Source organism: Myotis nattereri (assembly GCF_964212035.1).
Source record: "Myotis nattereri genome assembly, chromosome: 5".
NCBI classification, from domain to species: Eukaryota; Metazoa; Chordata; class Mammalia; order Chiroptera; family Vespertilionidae; genus Myotis; species Myotis nattereri.
The window spans coordinates 38,077,593-38,097,685 of NC_138080.1; the positions used below are offsets into that span (position 1 = coordinate 38,077,593).

General features: G+C 36.8%; 1 protein-coding gene across 2 annotated transcripts in view; it reads left to right on the top strand.

Annotated features, from left to right (window-relative positions):
• The window catches only part of GLRA3 (glycine receptor alpha 3), a gene marked incomplete at both ends in the record, with an annotated part of 132,614 nt that overhangs the window by 46,426 nt on the left and 66,095 nt on the right, over positions 1-20,093 (top strand). For both annotated transcript variants that reach the window (XM_081093221.1, XM_081093220.1), the window contains 2 exons: positions 12,725-12,948; positions 20,011-20,093. In XM_081093221.1, the coding sequence (XP_080949347.1) occupies positions 12,725-12,948; positions 20,011-20,093 (307 nt within the window). The remainder of the gene's footprint in view (positions 1-12,724; positions 12,949-20,010) is intronic.

A 20,093-nucleotide genomic window follows, 5' to 3' on the forward strand; every position in this document is an offset into this window, starting at 1 on the left:
CATATTCACAGATAAGTCCTGGGCAACCTTTATCTGTGAAACCCATTCCATTTATGTACAGGTGATAATGAGGACTTATTTTTCTTCTCAGGGTAGGGAAGACATTTGGGAGTTCTTGCTTCTTCCAGCCCTTACTGGAATTCTTCTCTCCACAGACTTTCAGAATTAGTGAAGAATTCCTCTCTACTTTCCCCTAACAGAATTCTCATCTCCTCTCTCCACTGGAGTTGCCCTCATCCCCCTAATGGTATTAGGCAGGGATGTGGTTCACTTACAGACTTCCAGGAATCCAGGGGCCTGGCATGAGACTCTCCCCCAGAAGTAATAAGAGAACAGCCAGACCCCTCTCTAAGCTGATAAGATTTAACCCATTTCTTTGGTGGGAGCCATTTTGTTTGCTTTAGGTTGTTCTTTTACTGTTTTTTTTTTGTTTTGTTTTTTGTTTTTTCTAGAGTCATTTCTTATCCTCATTAGGGCTTCCTGGGGTTTCTGCTCACACAGTCTTTTGACAATCATTTACCATTTTAATATACCTTGTATAATACATTTGTTAAACACTTATCCCAGAAGCAGCTACTAAAAAGGCTAAACATTTTTCTTTCTTAATTTAATTTATTGGGGTGAAACTGGTTAACCAAATTATATAGTTTTCAGGTATACAGTTCTATAACACAGCACCTATATATTGTATTGTGTGTTCACTACCCAATGTCAAGTCTCCTTTCATCACCATTAATCCCCTCTACACCATCTTCTACCTCCCTCTCCTCTTTTCCCTTTGGTAATCACCATACTCTTGCTTTTGTCTATAAGTTTCTTTTTTATTTTTTTTTCTTAATCCTCATTTTTTTCACCCAGCCCCAGAGGCTGAAAATTTTTATTCTAAATATATTTCACACTTTATCATACTTTAACTTGCTCTAAAGATAATTGCTATTCCTCACCCATGCACTATAAAATTAAATATGATTAATCAAAACTTGACAGCAGAAGTGAATATGCTCTGCATTCCTTTTTTGCTTTAGTTTTCTCTAAGGCAGTGTTTCTCAACCATTTTTTTTTCATTATGCCTCTCTAAGGAGTCTTTTTTGACATTTTTTTCCCTAATTGCCCTCTCCATGAAGTTTTAATACTTCCTCTATAGTGTATATCTGTTTATATACTCTATGTAGATCTTTGAATTATACATATAAGGAGTAAGATATTTTTCACCCACCAAGAACCAATTATTGCTCTCTTGGGAAAAATATTGTTCTGTCTGAGAATGTGTTCTCCAAAGTACATATTTATAGGGGTGCTCCTGAGTACACTTGCCCAAGGCCAATATTTCTATCCTCATTGCTTGGTAGCATATGGAACAACAGGAGAAAATAGGTCAGAAGCACTGGGTATTCTTAGGGAAAAGAGATATATTTTATGCCCTCTAGCTATTTGCAAAACTATTCATACATGTGGACTGGAGACTAGATTATATTCTCTCTTTATTAACATATGAATATCTTCCTTTTTATAAGATGTTATTTTCCAAACTTTATGTGTGCCCCCTCCCCCCCCCCACACACACCTATACTAACTGCAAGTACATTCAGATGTGTTTCAAATTTATTTTCCATGTTTGACACAAGGGCCAGATTTGCTTCCTTTTCTGCTTCTGTGATAATATTAATGTTTTCATTTTACTCATATAACCAGCATTGCATCCTATCTTCCACTATTTGATAAAACCATTCTCAAAATGATTTCCCATGGAGTTCATCCTCAAGCCTGGCCCAGTGGCAACACATTTTTATGAAATACACATAATACATAAGATATTACTATCATGGCTTAGCCAGAGGAATGTCCTGTAAAGGTGTAGTTTACTAAAAAATCAGTCAATAGATGATAGATAGATAGATAGATGATAGATAGATAGATAGATAGATAGATAGATAGATAGATAGATAAGCTTCTCTTTTTCCTTGTTAAGGTTGTATAAGAGTAATTTTTTTACCAAGAAGAAACTGTGTCTCAGGTAGATTCCTGAGAGGGAAAGTTCTTCACAAGACATTTTTAAGAACTTCCTGAAAACTTCACCAAGAACTTGAAGGTCAACCCGTCTATTAGTCAAGCTTCCAGGAGAGAGATGCCAGGGCCAGACACCTGGCCTCTGCTTGTTCCCATTCCCACCCCCATAAACCAGGATATTGCTTGGTGGTACTATTTTCAAAAACATGCTGCAGGTTACAGATGCTTGGAGTTTTACAAATCCTCCCAAGTCTTATCATTCCAATACTAGAAATTTCACTCTCTCCCATTTGGACCCTAACATTCACATATGTCACCCTGCAAGTGAGTGAATATAATGCACTTTTTAGATTAGTAGTCCAGAGGGCCATCCTTTGACTCTAATTTTCAACCATACAATCCTTACCCCTAAAGCTACAGAAGCTACTCTTTGAGAAAAATCATGACAAATCCCTGGCTCTCCAGCCATACCTTAACCTACCAATTTAAATTTCTGAGCTGGATATTTTTTTCTTTTAACTCCCAGTATAGACAAAAGCAGGCAGCTCACTTCTCATTTCTTGAATCCTTTATGCCTATGTCATTATATTTTGCTATGGACTTTTAGCACTTGGTCTGCAAAATGATATACTTCACTTTAGATGATCATAGGTAAAAATTTTCGTAAATATCACCACTGGTTTCTATGCACTACTAGTGTTCTCTCCTTCAAGGATTGAAATATACATGACCTTCAAAGACAAGCAGGCCAAACAGTCCATGGTTCTCATTCTTGCAGCTTACCACTGGTGACAAATGGTGGTCCAGCTGGTGTTCAGTGGCTGAAACAAACTACTTCACTGCCCTGGCATGTGTGGCTCAGTTTGTTGGAATGCCATCCCTTGCACCAGAAGGTCATGGTTCAATTCCTGGTCAGGGCACATACCTGGATTTTGGGTTCGATCCCTCCTACGGTCAATGTTCCTCCTTCTCCTCCTCCTCCTGCGGGGGGCAGCCAATCAATGATTCCCTCTCATTATTAAGGTTTCTATCTCTTTCTCCCTCTCCCTTCCTTGCTGATGGTGTTTCTACCAATTGAATTCTCTTACCATTTCTGTGGGCTTCCTATGTGTGTTACCATTTTGTGAGCTTCTCTACCTTGGACTGGAAGTTAAGATTCTGTGTGAAAACACTCTTGAAATGCATAGAAACCTTTTGCTCTGGTTGAGAAAGTTTATGAAGTAACTTTTCGATCTTCTGAACTATATACAGGGGTTTCACAGCCATACCCTTGAGATGTTTACCCTGAGTCCATTAAAATAGTGAGATTTTGCTTGGAGTCTCCTTAGCCAAATACAATAGTCCATTAGTTGCATTTTCTATTTCCCACATTATTGAGATGACAGTGTTGCCAAACTTTCTGCCACCACAAAACAAAGGTGTTGGGGGTTTTTTTGTGGTTTTTTTTTCCATCCTCTAATGATAATTTCCTCCTCATCCTTTCAGCTATCCCCAAAGTCTCCAAAACCTTCAAGCTTCTGCCTGCTGCCTGGTCCCAAAGCCCATTGCGCCTGGGTTATTTTCTTACTGCAGCCCCATTTCCAGTTACCAAATCTACTTTGGTTGTTGCTGCATAACAAACTACCCCCAAACTGAGTATCTTATAAAAACAAACATTTTTGTATAGCTCCTAATTTTGTAGGTCAGGGGTTTGGGCAGGTCTCCTGGGCCTTTTGTACATGGTTACAACAGAAGTCACTCAGTGGAATTCAGCTGGGGCGAGCATAGTCCCTGAGAGAAAATAATCTGCCAACTTCAAAGAGACCTTGACTTTGAGATGATATCATTTGTTGTAAGCAGCATATTGTGTATCATGCAGTGAGAGCTTAAGGCCTGGATGGAAATTAGGGAGATCTCACTTTTTGTTCCTGGCCTTATAAAATGGGATTGGTAAAGACAATTTATTCCACATGTTCTCATCAGTTAAAATAATTTTTCCATCATGAAAATAACCCAGTATAAGTTGAAAGATAATTTTATAGAGGAAGTAATATATCAACAGGTTCAGAAATGGACCAGGACAAAACTATAATGTAGAAGTAAAATAATCACATTTAAGTGTTTCTGAAAGTTTTATCATCTACATTGTGCTAAAACCACCATAGGATTTGCATTTTATAAAGTATACATGTACTCAAATTTATAAATTCAAATAGAAAAGCACACCCACAGGTTGCCAACTATTTTATGAAAAGTTAAAACTTAAGGAATTGGGACAACTTATCGTTTGCCTGTCATGATACCCTATACCCAAATACATTTAAATGTGTCAGCATAATCCCAGATATCTGTAAATATAGAAATATTAAAATGTGTGGTGTTGTCTATCAAGAAGTAAAACACCTAATGATTGATAACATTTTCTTTTTAATTCTGATTTTGGTGGGTTGCATATGTACTATTTAGGTAATATACTTAAGAACAAGTTGTAGATTTTTAAAGTGGTTATTTCATTTGATGCAGAAGAAGCAAAATTTTATCTATTACTCTCAAGCATTATCCTAAATTAGGCTGCAATAATTGTTTCTAAAAGAAGTTAATTCCTCTACAGCTTTAAAATGCAGTTAATAGTCCCCACACAGCTTCTTGGCAAATCTCCAAATCAACAAATAGCTAATTAAAAATTATCTGGATTGCTCAGAAGGAAAACTCATTCTAAATACAATTTAATTTCATCTTGAACATATAATAATTAACTCACTAAAACTTTTCAAATGGGAGGTTTTTTTTTTCTTTAATATTCATCCTGTATTAGTAAATAATATCCAATATGAGCCCTCATGAATCAAAAGCTTGCCAAAAGACTATAAAGTATTTTCAGAAAAGCCACTGGAAATTTAAATGTCAATTAAAATGTGAAAGTGTGATATGGTAACAAGTCTCAGTGTTAAGAATAATTTGAAAATACTTACTGAAATAATTTATTTGTGTGAACATTTTATTCTACTGAAGACAAATGTAAGAACAAATACAATAAAAATCCTTTGCTAATAACATCTATTCCTTTGCTTTTATTTATTAAACCATGTCTTCCCCCCAAATCCAAGCTGCTAAGTGTCATTAAAATGTGATTTAATAGTTCATTAAAGTTGTGAAGGGGAGTATGAAGATTACCACAAAATAACAGATGTAGGTATATAATTTAAAAATATGTAGGTATACAACTAAAAATCTCAGTATATTTAAACTGGAAACACTTAAGGTAAGGAAACTTAGTTTGTATAATTTATTTATTTTAGTAATATTTGATGTTATATAGGCTCAGAATAAATCTACCTTTATTAGTCAGTTCTGTAATATTAGTCCCAAATCTATAATAATAAAAGTGTAATATACTAATTAGACCGGACAGCTAAACAACCTTTCGGACGTCATTTCAGATGTCCTTCCAGAGGAAGCCACCATGACGGGGGGTGAGACAGAGGCAATTAGGGGCGATCAAGCAATCAGGTGAGCAGTTAGGGGTGATCAGGCAGGCAAGCAGAGTGGTCAGGGGAGATGAGGCAGGCAGGCAAGTGGTTAGGAGCCAGTCATCCGGATTGCTAGAGGGATGTCTGAAGGATCCCATATTGTGAGAGGGTGCAGGCTGGGCTGAGGGAGGCACCCCCCTCCTGTGCATGAATTTCATGCACTGGGCCTCTAGTTACATATAAAAGTAAAATCAGACCTGCTACTGATTGCTGGGAAGCACCTAGAAGATGCTCTGACAGTGTTAGATTTTGCTATCATGAAAAATACTTGTAATGTAAGATGAAACTATTAGGTCTAAATATATTCCTGAAAACTTACAAACAAGGCACATTTTAAATCAGCATTTTTCCAATTCCAAATTATATTTAAGGCATGTAGCTTCATGCCCAAAAGTTAGTAATTATTCAATTAATAATAGTTATTAACTTCATCTTTTATGTTGTGAATTGTGATTTTACATATTATTATATATATGATATTTATTTCCAAAAACATTTGTCTTTGAAATTATATCAACTTACATTTATAATTCTCCCAATGAGAACTTTCAATTTTTTGGTATATTAAACAGATGATCTTTATGTCCTTAAAAGCACTTTAAAAATAGATGTAAAATAAACCTTGGAAATATAACGCTAAGTACAAGGGCCAGACACAAAAAGCCACATATCAAATGATTTTATTGTTATAAAATATTCAGAGTAGGCAAATATATAGAGATAGAAAGCAGATTAGAGGTTTCTAGGGGCTGGAGGGATGGGGGATGGGGAGTGACAGCTTAGGCACAAGGTTTCCTTTTGAGGTGATGAAATAATGTGGAAAATAAATAGTAGTGATTGTTACACAATATTGTGAATATACTAAATGTCACTAATGGTAAAAATTATATGTAGATATTTGACAAAATTTAAAGTAAAGAATAAAAGGCACTTATGATAAGATGCATAACACAGTTTACCAGTTTACACCAGACATTCAAGAAACACACTAATTGGAAGATCTTCAAAAATTATTTTATGATACTAGAGGCCAAGTGCACAAAATTCATGCAGGGGTGGGGTCCCTCAGCCTGGCCTGCACCCTCTCGCAATCTGGGACCACTCAGGGAATGCCCAACTGCCGGTTTAGGCTCCATCTAGCCTAAACTGGCAGTCAGATATCCTTCTCTCAATCCAGGACCATTGGCTCCTAACCGCTCACCTGCCTGCCTGCCTGATCACCCCTAGCCACTCTGCCTGCCTGCTTGATCACCCCCAACCACTCACCTGCCTGCCTGATCATCCCTAACTGCTCACCTGCATGTCTGATTGCCCCTAACCTCTTGCCTGCCTGCCTGATCACCCCTAACCATTCTGTCTGCCTGCCTGATTGCCCCTAACCACTGGCCTACCAGCCTGATCGCCCTTAACTGCTCACCTGCCTGCCTGATTATCCCTAACTGCTTGCCTGTCTGCCTGATTGCCCCTAACCACCTCTGCCTCAGCCCCTGCTGCTGCAGCTTCATCCAGAAGATCGTCCAGAATGTCGTTTGTCTGTCGGGTCTAATTAGCATATTATGTTTTTATTATTATAGATTCCCTTTCCTTGAAAGTGTGTCTCAGCTATCTTCAGAAAATTTTTCTTTCTAATAGTGGGTTCTTAGAATTTCCTATTTGATTTGAAGAGCTTTTGTAGCATTGATTGAAAATAAGATGTTACAAAGACTAAATAATAGTTCATTTTCCAAAATCTCTTTTTATGATCCAAATCATACATTTCAGTAATGGAACAACAATTGTTTAATGGAAGCCCCCCAAATAAATAATAATAACTGCTTTATAAGAGGATCATTGCCCACATATCATTAAATGCAAATTAATAAGTGCTATGTGTAAAAAAATGATTATGTTCATTTTAACAGGCCAATCCAAACAAGTGAGCACATTTTATGTTGGATATAAATGTTGATATAAATTTGGGGTCATGAATGAAAGTACTAGTAGCAGAATTTCCAAGTCTATGTTGCCTAAACCAGAGGAAGTATATAAGCTTTCTTTTCCTACTTGTTAAAATACAAAATGAAGTGGATAGAAAAGTTTAGGAACTAATTTGGGCAGAAATATGAGTCAGGTAATCGTGTCAGCCCTCTCTCCCACCCCCCCACCCCCCCGCCCCTTAGCTATAGGTTTGTTGGCACAACTTGCTATGAAGGAGAGAGAGAGCATTCTTCCTGGCTGTCTAGCCCGGTTTGTGAGAATGCTGAGAACTGCGCATGGAATTTGCCAAGGGGAATTGAGTAGGGATGCACGAAGTGAGCGCTGGGAGGCAGAAGGGTACCTCTAGATAAGTGCGGTCTTGGGGAGCACTGCCATGAGCACATTAAGGCTGAGAATAACTTGTTACCTTACACTCATAGAGCTGCATAAATTACTATTTTTTTCAATAAAAGGAAGCAGTTACTGGCTCTGTGTAGGTCTTTAGCTCTAAATCCAGGCATGCCCAAACTGGATAAATGATATTACTTGGACTAAATCTCTACTGATTTATGGAATAATAATCCAATGAACAAGTTTACCCCTCCAGAAATTAGGCACTGCACAGTGTTCTGAATGGAATAGAGCTGATCCTTCAAGAACATGGTCTTGGACTGAGTGGGTGCACTTACACACCGGCTTTTCAATAGAGTTGGCCCTTCGTATAGTGGATTCAACCAACTCAGGATCAAGACCAGTATTTACACATTCCCAGCTACTGTTTCCGATCATGGATTCCCAACCACACATGGAAAATACTGTTTTTGATCTTCGGTTGGTTGAATCTGCAGATGCAAAAATCTGTGGATGCAAAACATGCTCATGCGAAGGGCTGTCTCTAGTTCGGTTTGGGGGGAGTAAAAAGTTATACCCGAATTTTTAACCACTGGGGTTGGCACTCCACCACCTTGTATTGTTCAAGAGTCAACTGTATATCTTTTTATTGTTTTGCCAGTGGTTTAATTTTCAATCTTGCCATTGCTTTTTTGTCATCCCCCTCAATTCATATGCTAAAATCCTAGTCCCCCCAAAAGGCATGGTATTAGTAGGTGGGACCTTTGGGAGCTGCTTGAGTCTTGAGGATTGGAGCACTCATGAATGGGATTAGTGCTCTCATAAAGAGATCCCATAGAGCGCCTATCACCTTCTGCCAGGGGACAATACAATTAGAAGTCTGCAACCCAGAGGGGGACCCTCACATACTTATTGGCACCCTAATCTCAGACTTCCAGCTTCCAGAACAGCGAGTAATAAATGTTGATTGTTTATAAGGCTCCTGGTCTATGGTATTTTGTTATAGCAGCCTGAAAGGACTAGAATCAATCTTATATTTAAACAGAGTTTACTGGATGAGACATATAGAATGTTATTTCACTGATTCAGCACACGTTTGTTCTGACCAATCCTAATAAATTAGATGAATTTTAATAATGATTATCTCCTTTAAAAACTATTATTATAAAAACACTCCCAAGTTCTAAAAAACAAGGATGCATTTTGTTTATAATTAATATGCTACAATTATTTTGCGAGTCTACTTTACTTTTTGTGAATTCTTAACTTTGTATTTCCATAATTGGTACATAACTAGGTTTCCTTTAAAAAAATCTTCATAATTTTAAAACGGTGCTGCCCTTTTCTAGAGAATATATAAACATATGGATAATGAAGCAGTCAAGGAGAGATTTGAAATAACCTTTCTGAGCTTCTAAATAGTTCTTATAAGATGGCTTTTCCCCCTGTTGGTTTAGTAACAGAACTGAAAGGCACTTTCCCAATGGGCCATTATTTCAGTCAGTGGCCCCAGCCGACCACCCTGCCTGTGGTGGGGATCATAGAGCAGATGGCATATTATGGAGATGACATTAGGAGCAATTATTCCACTGCTGAGTATTAGTATTCTGCACTTTGTGATGCATGGTAAGCCTATGTTGTGTAGTACTTCAGAATTAGAAAATCTTACAAAAGTAAACCAACAAAGTAATTGTCAAGGAGTTTGCTTTTTGTCCTTATTTCTTTGAGAAAAGAAAGCTATTTTTCTGATCATTTTGAAATTAGCCAGTATCTCTGATTAGGACTCCTAAAAAAAGGAAGAATTTTGAGTTAATTTTTCTATTTGGCTAGGAATCCAGGGATGTTGCCTTAAATGTTCTACCTTCTAGACCAGTGGTTCTCAACCTTCCTAATGCCGCGACCCTTTAATACAGTTCCTCATGTTGTGGTGACCCCCAACCATAAAATTATTTTCATTGTTACTTCATAACTGTAATTTTGCTACTGTTATGAATCGTAATGTAAATATCTGATATGCAGGATGTATTTTCATTGTTACAAATTGAACATAATTAAAGCATAGTGATTAATCACAAAACAATATGTAATTATATATGCGTTTTCCGATGGTTTAGGCGACCCCTGTGAAAGGGTTGTTCGACCTCCAAAGGGGTCGCGACCCACATGTTGGCGACCCACAGGTTGAGAACCGCTGCTCTAGACTGACAAAAATAATGTATTATTCTAAGGATTTCATTAAAAAATGAGGATGCGCATGTATTAAAATCCATTCAAAAATATAAATGCATCAGTTGGCTATTGCTGCTCTAGCAAATTGCCACAGATTCGAATTTAGTGGCTTAAAACAACACAAATGTATATCTCATGATTCTGAAGGCCATTAATATCTCTGTCCTAAAATATTATGATTCCATATAAGTGTCATGAATTCAAAATATGTCTAGATTTTAGAAATGAGAACTATAAATATTGATTTCACTCTCAGTATGTATTATCTCATATTTATTACTGCCTTTTTTTACTCACATATAACTGTTCTACATAAGTCCATTTAAGATGTTTTTGCATATGCTGCACACACATCCATTAGTTTCTACTTTGCAAAGCTGTTTCCTTCTCCAGTCCATGGTCTTCTATTATAAGCAAGTTATTTCAAATTGCATTGCGAGGACTTCTTTTAAGGTGGTATTATTTTACTATATCATTATATGTATGCTTTGCACATTTTCACAATCAGGATTCAAAAGCAATTACTATAATTGGTAGCTGGGTATAAATAGGATATGTTGGCTATAAAGAATCAGCCTTAAAAATTATTTTTTGAAATGCTGAATTTGGTTGTGTAAGAGAGAAGTTTCTCAGCATAATGTTCATTTGCAAGCAGGGCAAAACCCAACTATGAGGAGTGTTAAAACGTAAGTTTCTAGTTTTTCAGGAGATGGTTATTTTTGAGTTTTGCTTTGGTCGCTGGCCCTAAATCAAATGCTTAAATGTGTTCAGAAACAAAGGTATTTCTGGCTATTGAAAGAAAGAGCACAGTGGATGCAGGTGAACACTTGGCTTTGGTTACAGCTGACAGTTGATTTTGTTCTTGAAGGAAACTCGGTGGCTTTTTTAGCTCACTCTTAGAGCAAAGAGCGTTCCTGGAAGATCCGAGATCGGGTTTATAAAGTTTATCACTAAATCAATAACATAGGGATAAAGAGATTGAGCCACGTTTTATTACACATGCTGAGCTTAAAATTCGTTTTATTTTTGCCTCACAGTCTGAATGACTACAGAGTGTTCTCAGTTAATAAATTAGTTACAGCATAAAAATACTTCAAGGTGAGCCATCTACCGGGTCCAGTCCAAAAGAAAATTCTTTATTTTTTTCCCTGGCAGGTATCACTTGTCTTGCTTTAGCCTTCTCCTATAGGTAAGGCAGAGAGAAACTGACTTGAGTCTAATTACCACCTCTTGGTGGTGGTTAGGGCTGAGGCACAGACAGCAGAATGGTGAGGGACCCAAGAAGTGGCCACCGTGGAGGTGTGCTTCATGGTACTCTGAACTCTAGGCCAGGAGAGGATGACTGCCCTTGTCTGGTAGGAGTTCACTCATACATTCCCATTTACAGGTTCTACACACCCTTACAGTTGGTAAGATTTCCACACTATCGTAAGCTTTATGGTAAAGAAGCTGATGTGAACTCTGCTCCCTTGGTACTTTTGAAGATACATGGGGCACCTAGAAGGCAGAAAATATATGATTTGGTGTGTAACATCAGCTAGAGTCAGAAGATAGAGGACTCGGTGCACAAAAAATGACTAAGGGAACATATAGATTTGTTACATTCGCTACACACTCTAAATTAGATCTACCTGCAAGGTAAGCCATCTACCGGGTCTAATATTATGGAAGCATCCTTTGTGATTGCTTAGCTACTATATTCTGACAAGTAATAATTTGGGATTCAAGGAATAAAAAAATAGATAAAAACTAGTGTTCAGTTTCTCTGAATATCTTCAGCCTATTTTTTCATGCAAATGAAGCTTTCTAAAAATGTTCACATTACTCATGCTTGTAATCAAATTTACATGTTTATTTGCTCATTTCAAAAATCTAAGGTGAAAGTTATATTTGTAATGTGTACACAGTATGTGGATATAAGCATTACCTATGACCCCCAGCTATCAGTCCTGTCATTTTATACATTAGTCCAGAATTTGTGAACAAGAATTTGGCTGAAATCAGTGACTCTTTCTCTTTTAAATGTAACTATGAAAGGTCTAATTTGGATATCTCATGAGCTAAATCTTCTTAAAGAATTGCTGGCAATAATGTGCCTTTATTATTCTTTTATTACTCTAAAGTCCTCTGTTATTTTTCCCAAGTCACCTATTTTATAGAATTTGCATACTATATTAAACATGAGAGTATGTGTCTTCATTATCAAAAAGTATATATGGTCATTTTTATAATACAGAGAGCTTTCAAGAAAATTTCACTAGAGGCATTTCAGATGCTCTTAGATACCCACTAAAATAAATGGTTCTAGAAAATAAATGCAAAGCTGAAAATACTTTACTCCAGGTGTCAGGTAGCAAGCAGCCCAATATTTTATTCTGACAGACCAGGAGAGTGAATTTTGAATAGAACCACAAGACATATGTATGAGAAAAGTGTGTGGCCATTTCTTTGGAGGTGTATAGATCACTGAAAACTCAGAGAAAGCCTCAGAAATAAAATGACTCTTGTCGATAGTGAGTGATGATCGTGTGGGGTGGAAGGCTCACAAGGATGTCAGTGGCTTTTGTTATAATTCAGAGAAGCCCCCCAAAATAGCACATAAGATTCTAAACTCTTTAAAGCAGACGTCCCCCCCCCCCACACACACACACACTTTCCTTCTTTCATTGCAGGATTACAGAGTGAATATCTTTCTTCGTCAGAAATGGAACGATCCTCGCCTTGCATATAGTGAATATCCTGATGACTCTTTAGACCTAGATCCTTCCATGTTGGACTCCATTTGGAAACCTGACCTGTTCTTTGCCAATGAAAAGGGTGCCAACTTTCACGAAGTTACTACAGACAACAAACTGTTAAGAATTTTCAAGAATGGAAATGTTCTTTATTCAATAAGGTGAGTTACAGACTTAAATTCCTGATTTTGTTGGAAAAGTGTTGGGTTTTCTTTATTTGCTTTTAGTGAGTGTTTTGAAATTTTTGATTAACTGCTTTCATTGTTCCACCTAAAGTACTTTAATGTACTATTTCCACATATGTCTAATCAACAATAGCAGACCCAAGTTTTAGATCCAGAAACTGTATGAATAATTCTTGGAAATCCGCTTTTTTAACAAATAGCCCAGGTACTTAATCAGCCAGGTGGGTGAGTGATTTAAGGGCAAATGAAATGGTAGCCAAATCATACATTGTGATTACTAGTATGTTTTTATGTATCATACTCTTGTAATATTTACAGGTGAAGAAATATAGAGATTTGTTTCTCTGAGATCCATTTTCCATAAATTATTTTTCAACGATATGTTTTTTTTTTTTTAGATTTCCTGAGCTTCTCTGACTATCCTTTAGAAAAGACTTTATTTACATTTTAGTTATTTGGAAGTTAATTCTTAGAAGATCGTGTAGCCTTTTACAACTAATACCAAAAATATAACAATAATTAATACCGAAACACAAACATCATGCTAATGTATTGTGTTTTTCATATTTTCCTATTTCATGTGAATAAATTTCCTTTCAATACATACATTACTTTCTAAGGGTGAAAAGGCGACATCACTCTACTCTTACCTGACACTTGTCACATTGCTGAAAACTGACTAATATGTGTTAATATAATCCTGAATAATTCATTGCTACATAAGATATAAAGGAAGATTTCAGACTTCATCAGTAATTTATCCCTATGCTCCCAAATGAATAAATGACTTAATGGTGAATCCCAGGTAAAAGCAAGAGAATTTTAAACCTTTTTGGAAAATTACTGTAAAAAGTATAAGAATCAAAAGATAGTGGGAAGATGGAACTGCAGCTTAGGCCTGCTCCCCGCTGGCAAGTGGACATCCCCCGAGGGCTCCTGGACTGCCAGAGGGATGTCTGACTGCAAGCTTAGGCCCAATCCCCCAGGGAGCGAGAAGGCATAGGCTGGGCTGAGGGACCCCCCGAGTACACACATTTTTGGGCACCGGGCCTCTAATGTAAGCATAACTGTGCATGTAAAATTACACATCTATGTAAGACTATGCAAGACTTCAGAAGGATGCCCAACAACTGGTAGAAAATAACCAACTATTGAAATAAGTGATTGAATTTGGGTAGGAATAAAGGTGGCTGCAAGAATATATCACCAGATGAAATGGAATAATCATTTTGCAATTATGATGTCTAGAATATTTCCATTGATAGGATTGAAATACAGTGTCCTATATGATTTTGAATAATTAATTTTTATTATATGTGAGTTTATATTATTTGAATTCTTCAGAAAGAGTTATATGTTATGAGTTAGATATACATATTTTTTGATGAGAGATTGAAACTCCAGGTCATAATCCTTGATTCTTCTTTGTTTTGGATTCATGATGGATATCAGGGAATCCATGACAGGCTGCAAATAAGCAAGTTAAATTTTCCTGTTAACTTGAAAATTTGTGAAAGGTATGATTTATTTTTAATTATAAGGTACTGTTTCATTGCAGACAGATTTTGGCTGCAAGAATATATCACCAGATAGCATAGAATAATAATAGTCAGAGAAGCTCAGGGAATCTAAAAAATTATGTCAGGAAATCTAAAAAGTTATAACGTCTAGAATCTTTTCATCAATAGAATTGAAATATAATGTGTGTGTGTGTGTGTGCTATATGATTATGGATATTTACTTTTTTATCATCTTATTGCAATTGAAAAACAATGCTATCCATTATAAATTGCTCACATTTCTTTTAATATTTTGAGGAAAATTATGGAATAATTCAGAATTGCATTTTTGTCTTTTCGGTATGAATTCAGATGAAACAGGATGATGTCTCTCAGCTCCCAGTTTTTGTTTGCTATATCCTGGCTCACATGATCAAAGACTAAATTTGTTTTTCTATGAGTTGTTTTTGGAAATCTCACAGTACTTTGAAATCTTCAACTGGCAAACAGTTTCTTTGTTAACAAAAGTTGTGCTAGGAAAAAAGTCTCATTCAATTTACAAATGGAGCATCTGTGATGCTTCACGAGAGATCTGGCTTTCCTAGTTGTTTTAAGAAAGAAGCAGAATGTCCTGGCAAACCTGACCTATTTAACTTACCCATTTATCTGTACTTTCTCCTTCAACCCACTAAAATAAAGAAGTAAACTAAATAAGGAATAAAGTGGCCCTGACACACAGGAGGGTGAAAGGAAGGGAAAAGAAGACTGTGGCAAATGAATGATGACCACATGCTTTAGGAAGCTTGAAAGTGAATGCACTCGGGAAAACTGACTTAACAGGCAAAGATAGCTGAATGTACGCCAAAGTGAGGAACTCAGAAGGAAGACATATTACCCTCAAACTTTTAGAAATTTGTGGCAGCGAGGACTTCAGAAAGTAGGGACTAGACAAGAGATCAAAGAAAAAGAATCAACTTAAGCTTTGTGGGAACATCAGGGAGCTTTCTATTCCTAATTTTCCTCATCTACTATATCCTTTAGATGAGGGGCTGCCTTTTTGCCTTCTGACCTGAGCAGAAAGCCTCAGAGAGCCTGTGCCAAGAACCTCACAAGTAGGGACTACAGGCACAGCTGGGTCTGTCATAAGCATCTTACCAAGAAAATAAGGATTACAAGGGATACACTAAACGGTGATACCCCTGTTCTCCCTTAAAATGCTGAAAACCAGACCGAGGCTTTTACTGAGCAGTAGTCAGAAGAATATGCCTCTGGAGAAATTAACTTGCCCAACAGAAAAAAATACAGATATCGACATTTAGGGAACCTCCAATGCAAAATCTGGGTAGTCATATAATCATTTTACAGATAAGACTATTTATTACCCAATGAACCATCCACTAGTAATTGAACTCCAAATAGTTTTTAGTGCTTTGTTCTTATATATAAACAGACATTTGAGGACATCTTATAATATTAACAAGAATAAAAAAGAAGCAGATGTCAGAAGAAACATGCAAAGAAAATAAAGATAAAAGAGGAAAATTAAAGAAACAAAAAGAGATGAATGATTTAAGGGGAAGTGCAGGGAGCAGAAGAGACCATAAAAAAAATCTCTGGAGAGATGAGACAACTGGATACATGAAATAAGATACTTCTAGGAAAGGAAAATGAGTCACTCAGAGCATAAGAACAAATAGTAGCCCTAACTGGTTGGCTCAGTGGACAGAGCATCGGCCTGCTGACTGAAGGGTCCCAGGTTCAATTCCGGTCAAGGGCATGTACCTGGGTTGCAGGCACATCCCCAGTGGGAGGTGTGTAGGGAGCAGCTGATCGATGTTTCTCTCTCATCGATGTTTCTAACTTTCTATCCCTCTCCCTTCCTCTCTGTAAAAAATCAATAAAATATATTTTTTAAAAAAGAACAAATACTAAACCAGAGTGTGTGTGTGGGGGGGGATAGTAGAATACTTGGAATGATGAAGTGAAGGAGTCTCCCAAGAAGTAGAAGCAAGATACCAAGAAATAGGAAACAAATTATTTGAAAAGCAGAACATCAATTCAAGTCCAATATATGACTAGCGGATGCTGACTGAGGACACGAAAGTCCTGGGTCGGAGACAAAGGAATGTATTACTCACTGCCAACAAGCAACACAAGCATCCCCATATTTGCTTTACTTGTCCCTTGTCCTCAAGTCTCATTGGAACCGTGCAACAGGCCCAGATTAATTTAACACACATCATGGGTCTGTGTCACAGCTCTGAAACACGGAGTTTGGGGAATGCACGGCTTTTATAGCAAAATACAAACCAGCCTTCTCTTTCTCCTGGGGAACAACATGATCACATCCCTCAAAATTAGCAGCTGCATTGATAACCCTAAGAAATGACAAAGGTAAAAGAATAATCAAAGCCTTGTGGTCTTGGTACACCTAACAAGATGTCTCCCAACCCAGATCAAACCTCTACAATTTACTAGCTGTGATTTAGGGCAAGTCTCTTTACTTGAGAAAAATAAATTTTTGTTTATAATTTAAAAAGCAGCTTTATTGAATTGTAATAAACTACAAATATTTAAAGTATGCAATTCGATAAGTTTCAACATGTGTATTATACTTTCATGAAATCATCAGCACAATCAAGATAGTGGAGGTATGTATCACTCTCAAAAGTTCATGACCCTTACAATTCTTGCCCCTCAAACTCTGCCCTACTCCCCCATCTCAGAGCCACTACAGATCTGCTTTTTGTCACTATAGATTAGTTTGTGTGCCTGAAATAATATATGTAAAGCACCCAGCATACTACCTGGCATATAATAGGCATTGAGTTGTTAATTTTATATTTCTAAAAAGAAAACAAAAAACTAAACTGAACAAAAAAAAAAAAATAAACGACAAAAAAAGGCTTAAATTCTGATATTTTCCAGAATCCTCAAATTAGCCCTATGAGGACTCTTGCCATTGTCCTTATAACACTAAATTTAGAAATATTAGAAACTCATAAAAATACTGCTTATTTTCATAAAGAGCATAAAATGGAGTGACAAAGCATTTTTTTAATACGTCAATTAATGGTTGAGATAGACAGCATACGCTAGGGCAGTGCTTGCTCAAAAAAATGGGTAATATGTCAATTTTAATGAGGTCAATTGTCACATTTTATAATCATCCTTTTTAACATTTCTACTTCTTCACTAAGCCAAGACTTCGCCACATCCTGTTTATGTGTCTTGTCCCAGAAAGAGAACTAAGAGTCCTCTCTCAACACAAAGAAGATTCTCATTTCCAAAACAGTAGAATGTGATTAATTACCTTTTGATTTCGTTTTCTTTTGATGTGATCAGGACAAATCACAATTTACTTGTAATGTTTTGATGAAGAAATTCAATATCGCACCCACAACATCGACACATATTTTTTCATTCATATGCTGTTAAAGAAGCAATTGTGTCCTGTCATAAACAAAACGAGTGTCAATAAGTAAATGTTTTTCAGGATGTGATTTATGACGAGTTCTAGTGTGTTTTTTTTCCCCCACATAATTCTTTTCAAGCACTTTTTTTAAAAAAAGAATTATGTAATGTCTCTCATTTTATGCCAGAAAAATAGCCAGGATATGAATTTGACATCACATGCATGGTGAGAGCCTGGAAAAGGTTCCCAGAATGCTATTTACTTCCGTACAAAAGGTCACAGAGTTCATTCTGCAAGCCAAAATTTAGAGCTGGCTGGCCAGTGGGCCTTGGATGTCTGGAAAATTAATGTGCATACACTCAACACGTACTTGTGCACACACCTCTAATAAACCCTTTCTCAAGACAGAGAACATCATGTCCAACTGATTTTACAACTGCCTTTTTAAGAGAGAATTTTGCAAATCTACAAAAATCATGCTTACAGACTCACTCAACCTAGCTGAGCCAGGAGAAAATTGCTTTTGAATTGTGAACTCTATGAATTATGTTCATGTGTTATGGACTCTGACTTGAGTGAACTGTCAAATGACCCTCCCGGGAATCTTAAACATTTAGCAGTTTCACATGTCCGTTCATTTATGTCTCTCAAACTATGTTCATTGGATCTCACCAAGAGTCTTCACTGTAGAACACACACCATTACAACTTTAATGCATGGTCTGTATCGTAATGCTATTTTGGAGAATGTGGTTCCATTTACTAGAGCTGGTAATTACTTTTGTAAAAGCTTGTATTTTTATATAAGCTTTATGATTTAATCCAGTCATTTTGTGCCCATCCTGTATAATTTGGTGGAGGGGGAGATAGGGAAGGCTGAGAGTGGTAGAATGTACTAGTAACCCTTAATTACTAATATTTATTGAGTGTTTGCTGCGTGTAAGCACTTATCAAAGTTCTTTACATGTATTACTAACATATTTATCACATCTCTCCAGAGCAGATACTGTCATTTCTTCATGTTAGAGAGGTGAAAACTGAACCATTATGGGGTGAAGTAATCTGACTATGGTCATAAAGTTTAAGTAAACATCTCCGCCTAGGGTGCTCATCAATGTAACAAATTCACTGGGAATACTTGCAATGATAGGAGCTGGCCAGAGAGATCTCAGAAAAAACTTGCTTTAAATAAACTTGGGTTTGATTAGATCTGGGCATATTTTTCTCAGGTCCAGGAACTACAAAGTCTTGGTAATCCCTGAAGATATCTTGGTAATAAACTTTTCCAATAAAAAAATAAATAAATTCAAAAGTGATGAATGGTTTGGGATGCCTACATCCAAATACTTTCTGGAAGAGGGAAAGTGCTGGTGTACACCATCCAAGTCACTCGGCGTGAAGCCAAATCAGAAGTTTGTTTGGTGAGCATGGAAAGATGTCACACCTATTCTAGAGGGCTGTTACTTGACCCTGATAAGACCTGGTGACATGCCCTAGTCCCACAATGGGAAACCCCACTCTATCACCTAGAATTGTCAGTTCTAGGTAGGACTTGACAATTCTAGGGAGTAGATTCAGAGTTTATTCCCCTGCTGAATACTGCTGGATGTTCGTGACAACTTCTTTCATGCAGTTACAAAGATGACAGGGAGTTGTCACAAAGGATTGCATCTCTGCGCTCCAACTTACCACGTTTAGAACTCCAATTCCCAGGATATACTTGCCTCCTCAAATATGCTCCATGTGATTTGGGGGAAGTGTATTCTTTGGCATTTGGTGTTCATTTTATCGATCTCACTCTCAGATTTCTTTTTTGAAGGTCTCTTCTGGAAATAAAGACTTCTTTTAGATGTCTATAGCCATCTCTAAAGGGAAAAAAAGGATAGATAAATATATGTGATTGGATGTTTAAATATACAGCTCTTCTCCCTTCCCCCAAAATCAGATTTATATATAAAGGTACAGCTGTTTCAGGATAAATAACAGCCAACTTGGAACAAATTTTATTTGAATAAACATTAGTCACTACCGAGAGCAACTTTGCTTTCCAATTGTACCCTGAACAATATAACATTCATAGGATGTCATAATTTTTTTAAAGAATAATTGCTTTGAATTTCTTCAGATTGACATTAACACTTTCCTGTCCAATGGATCTCAAGAATTTTCCGATGGATGTGCAAACGTGCATAATGCAACTGGAGAGTT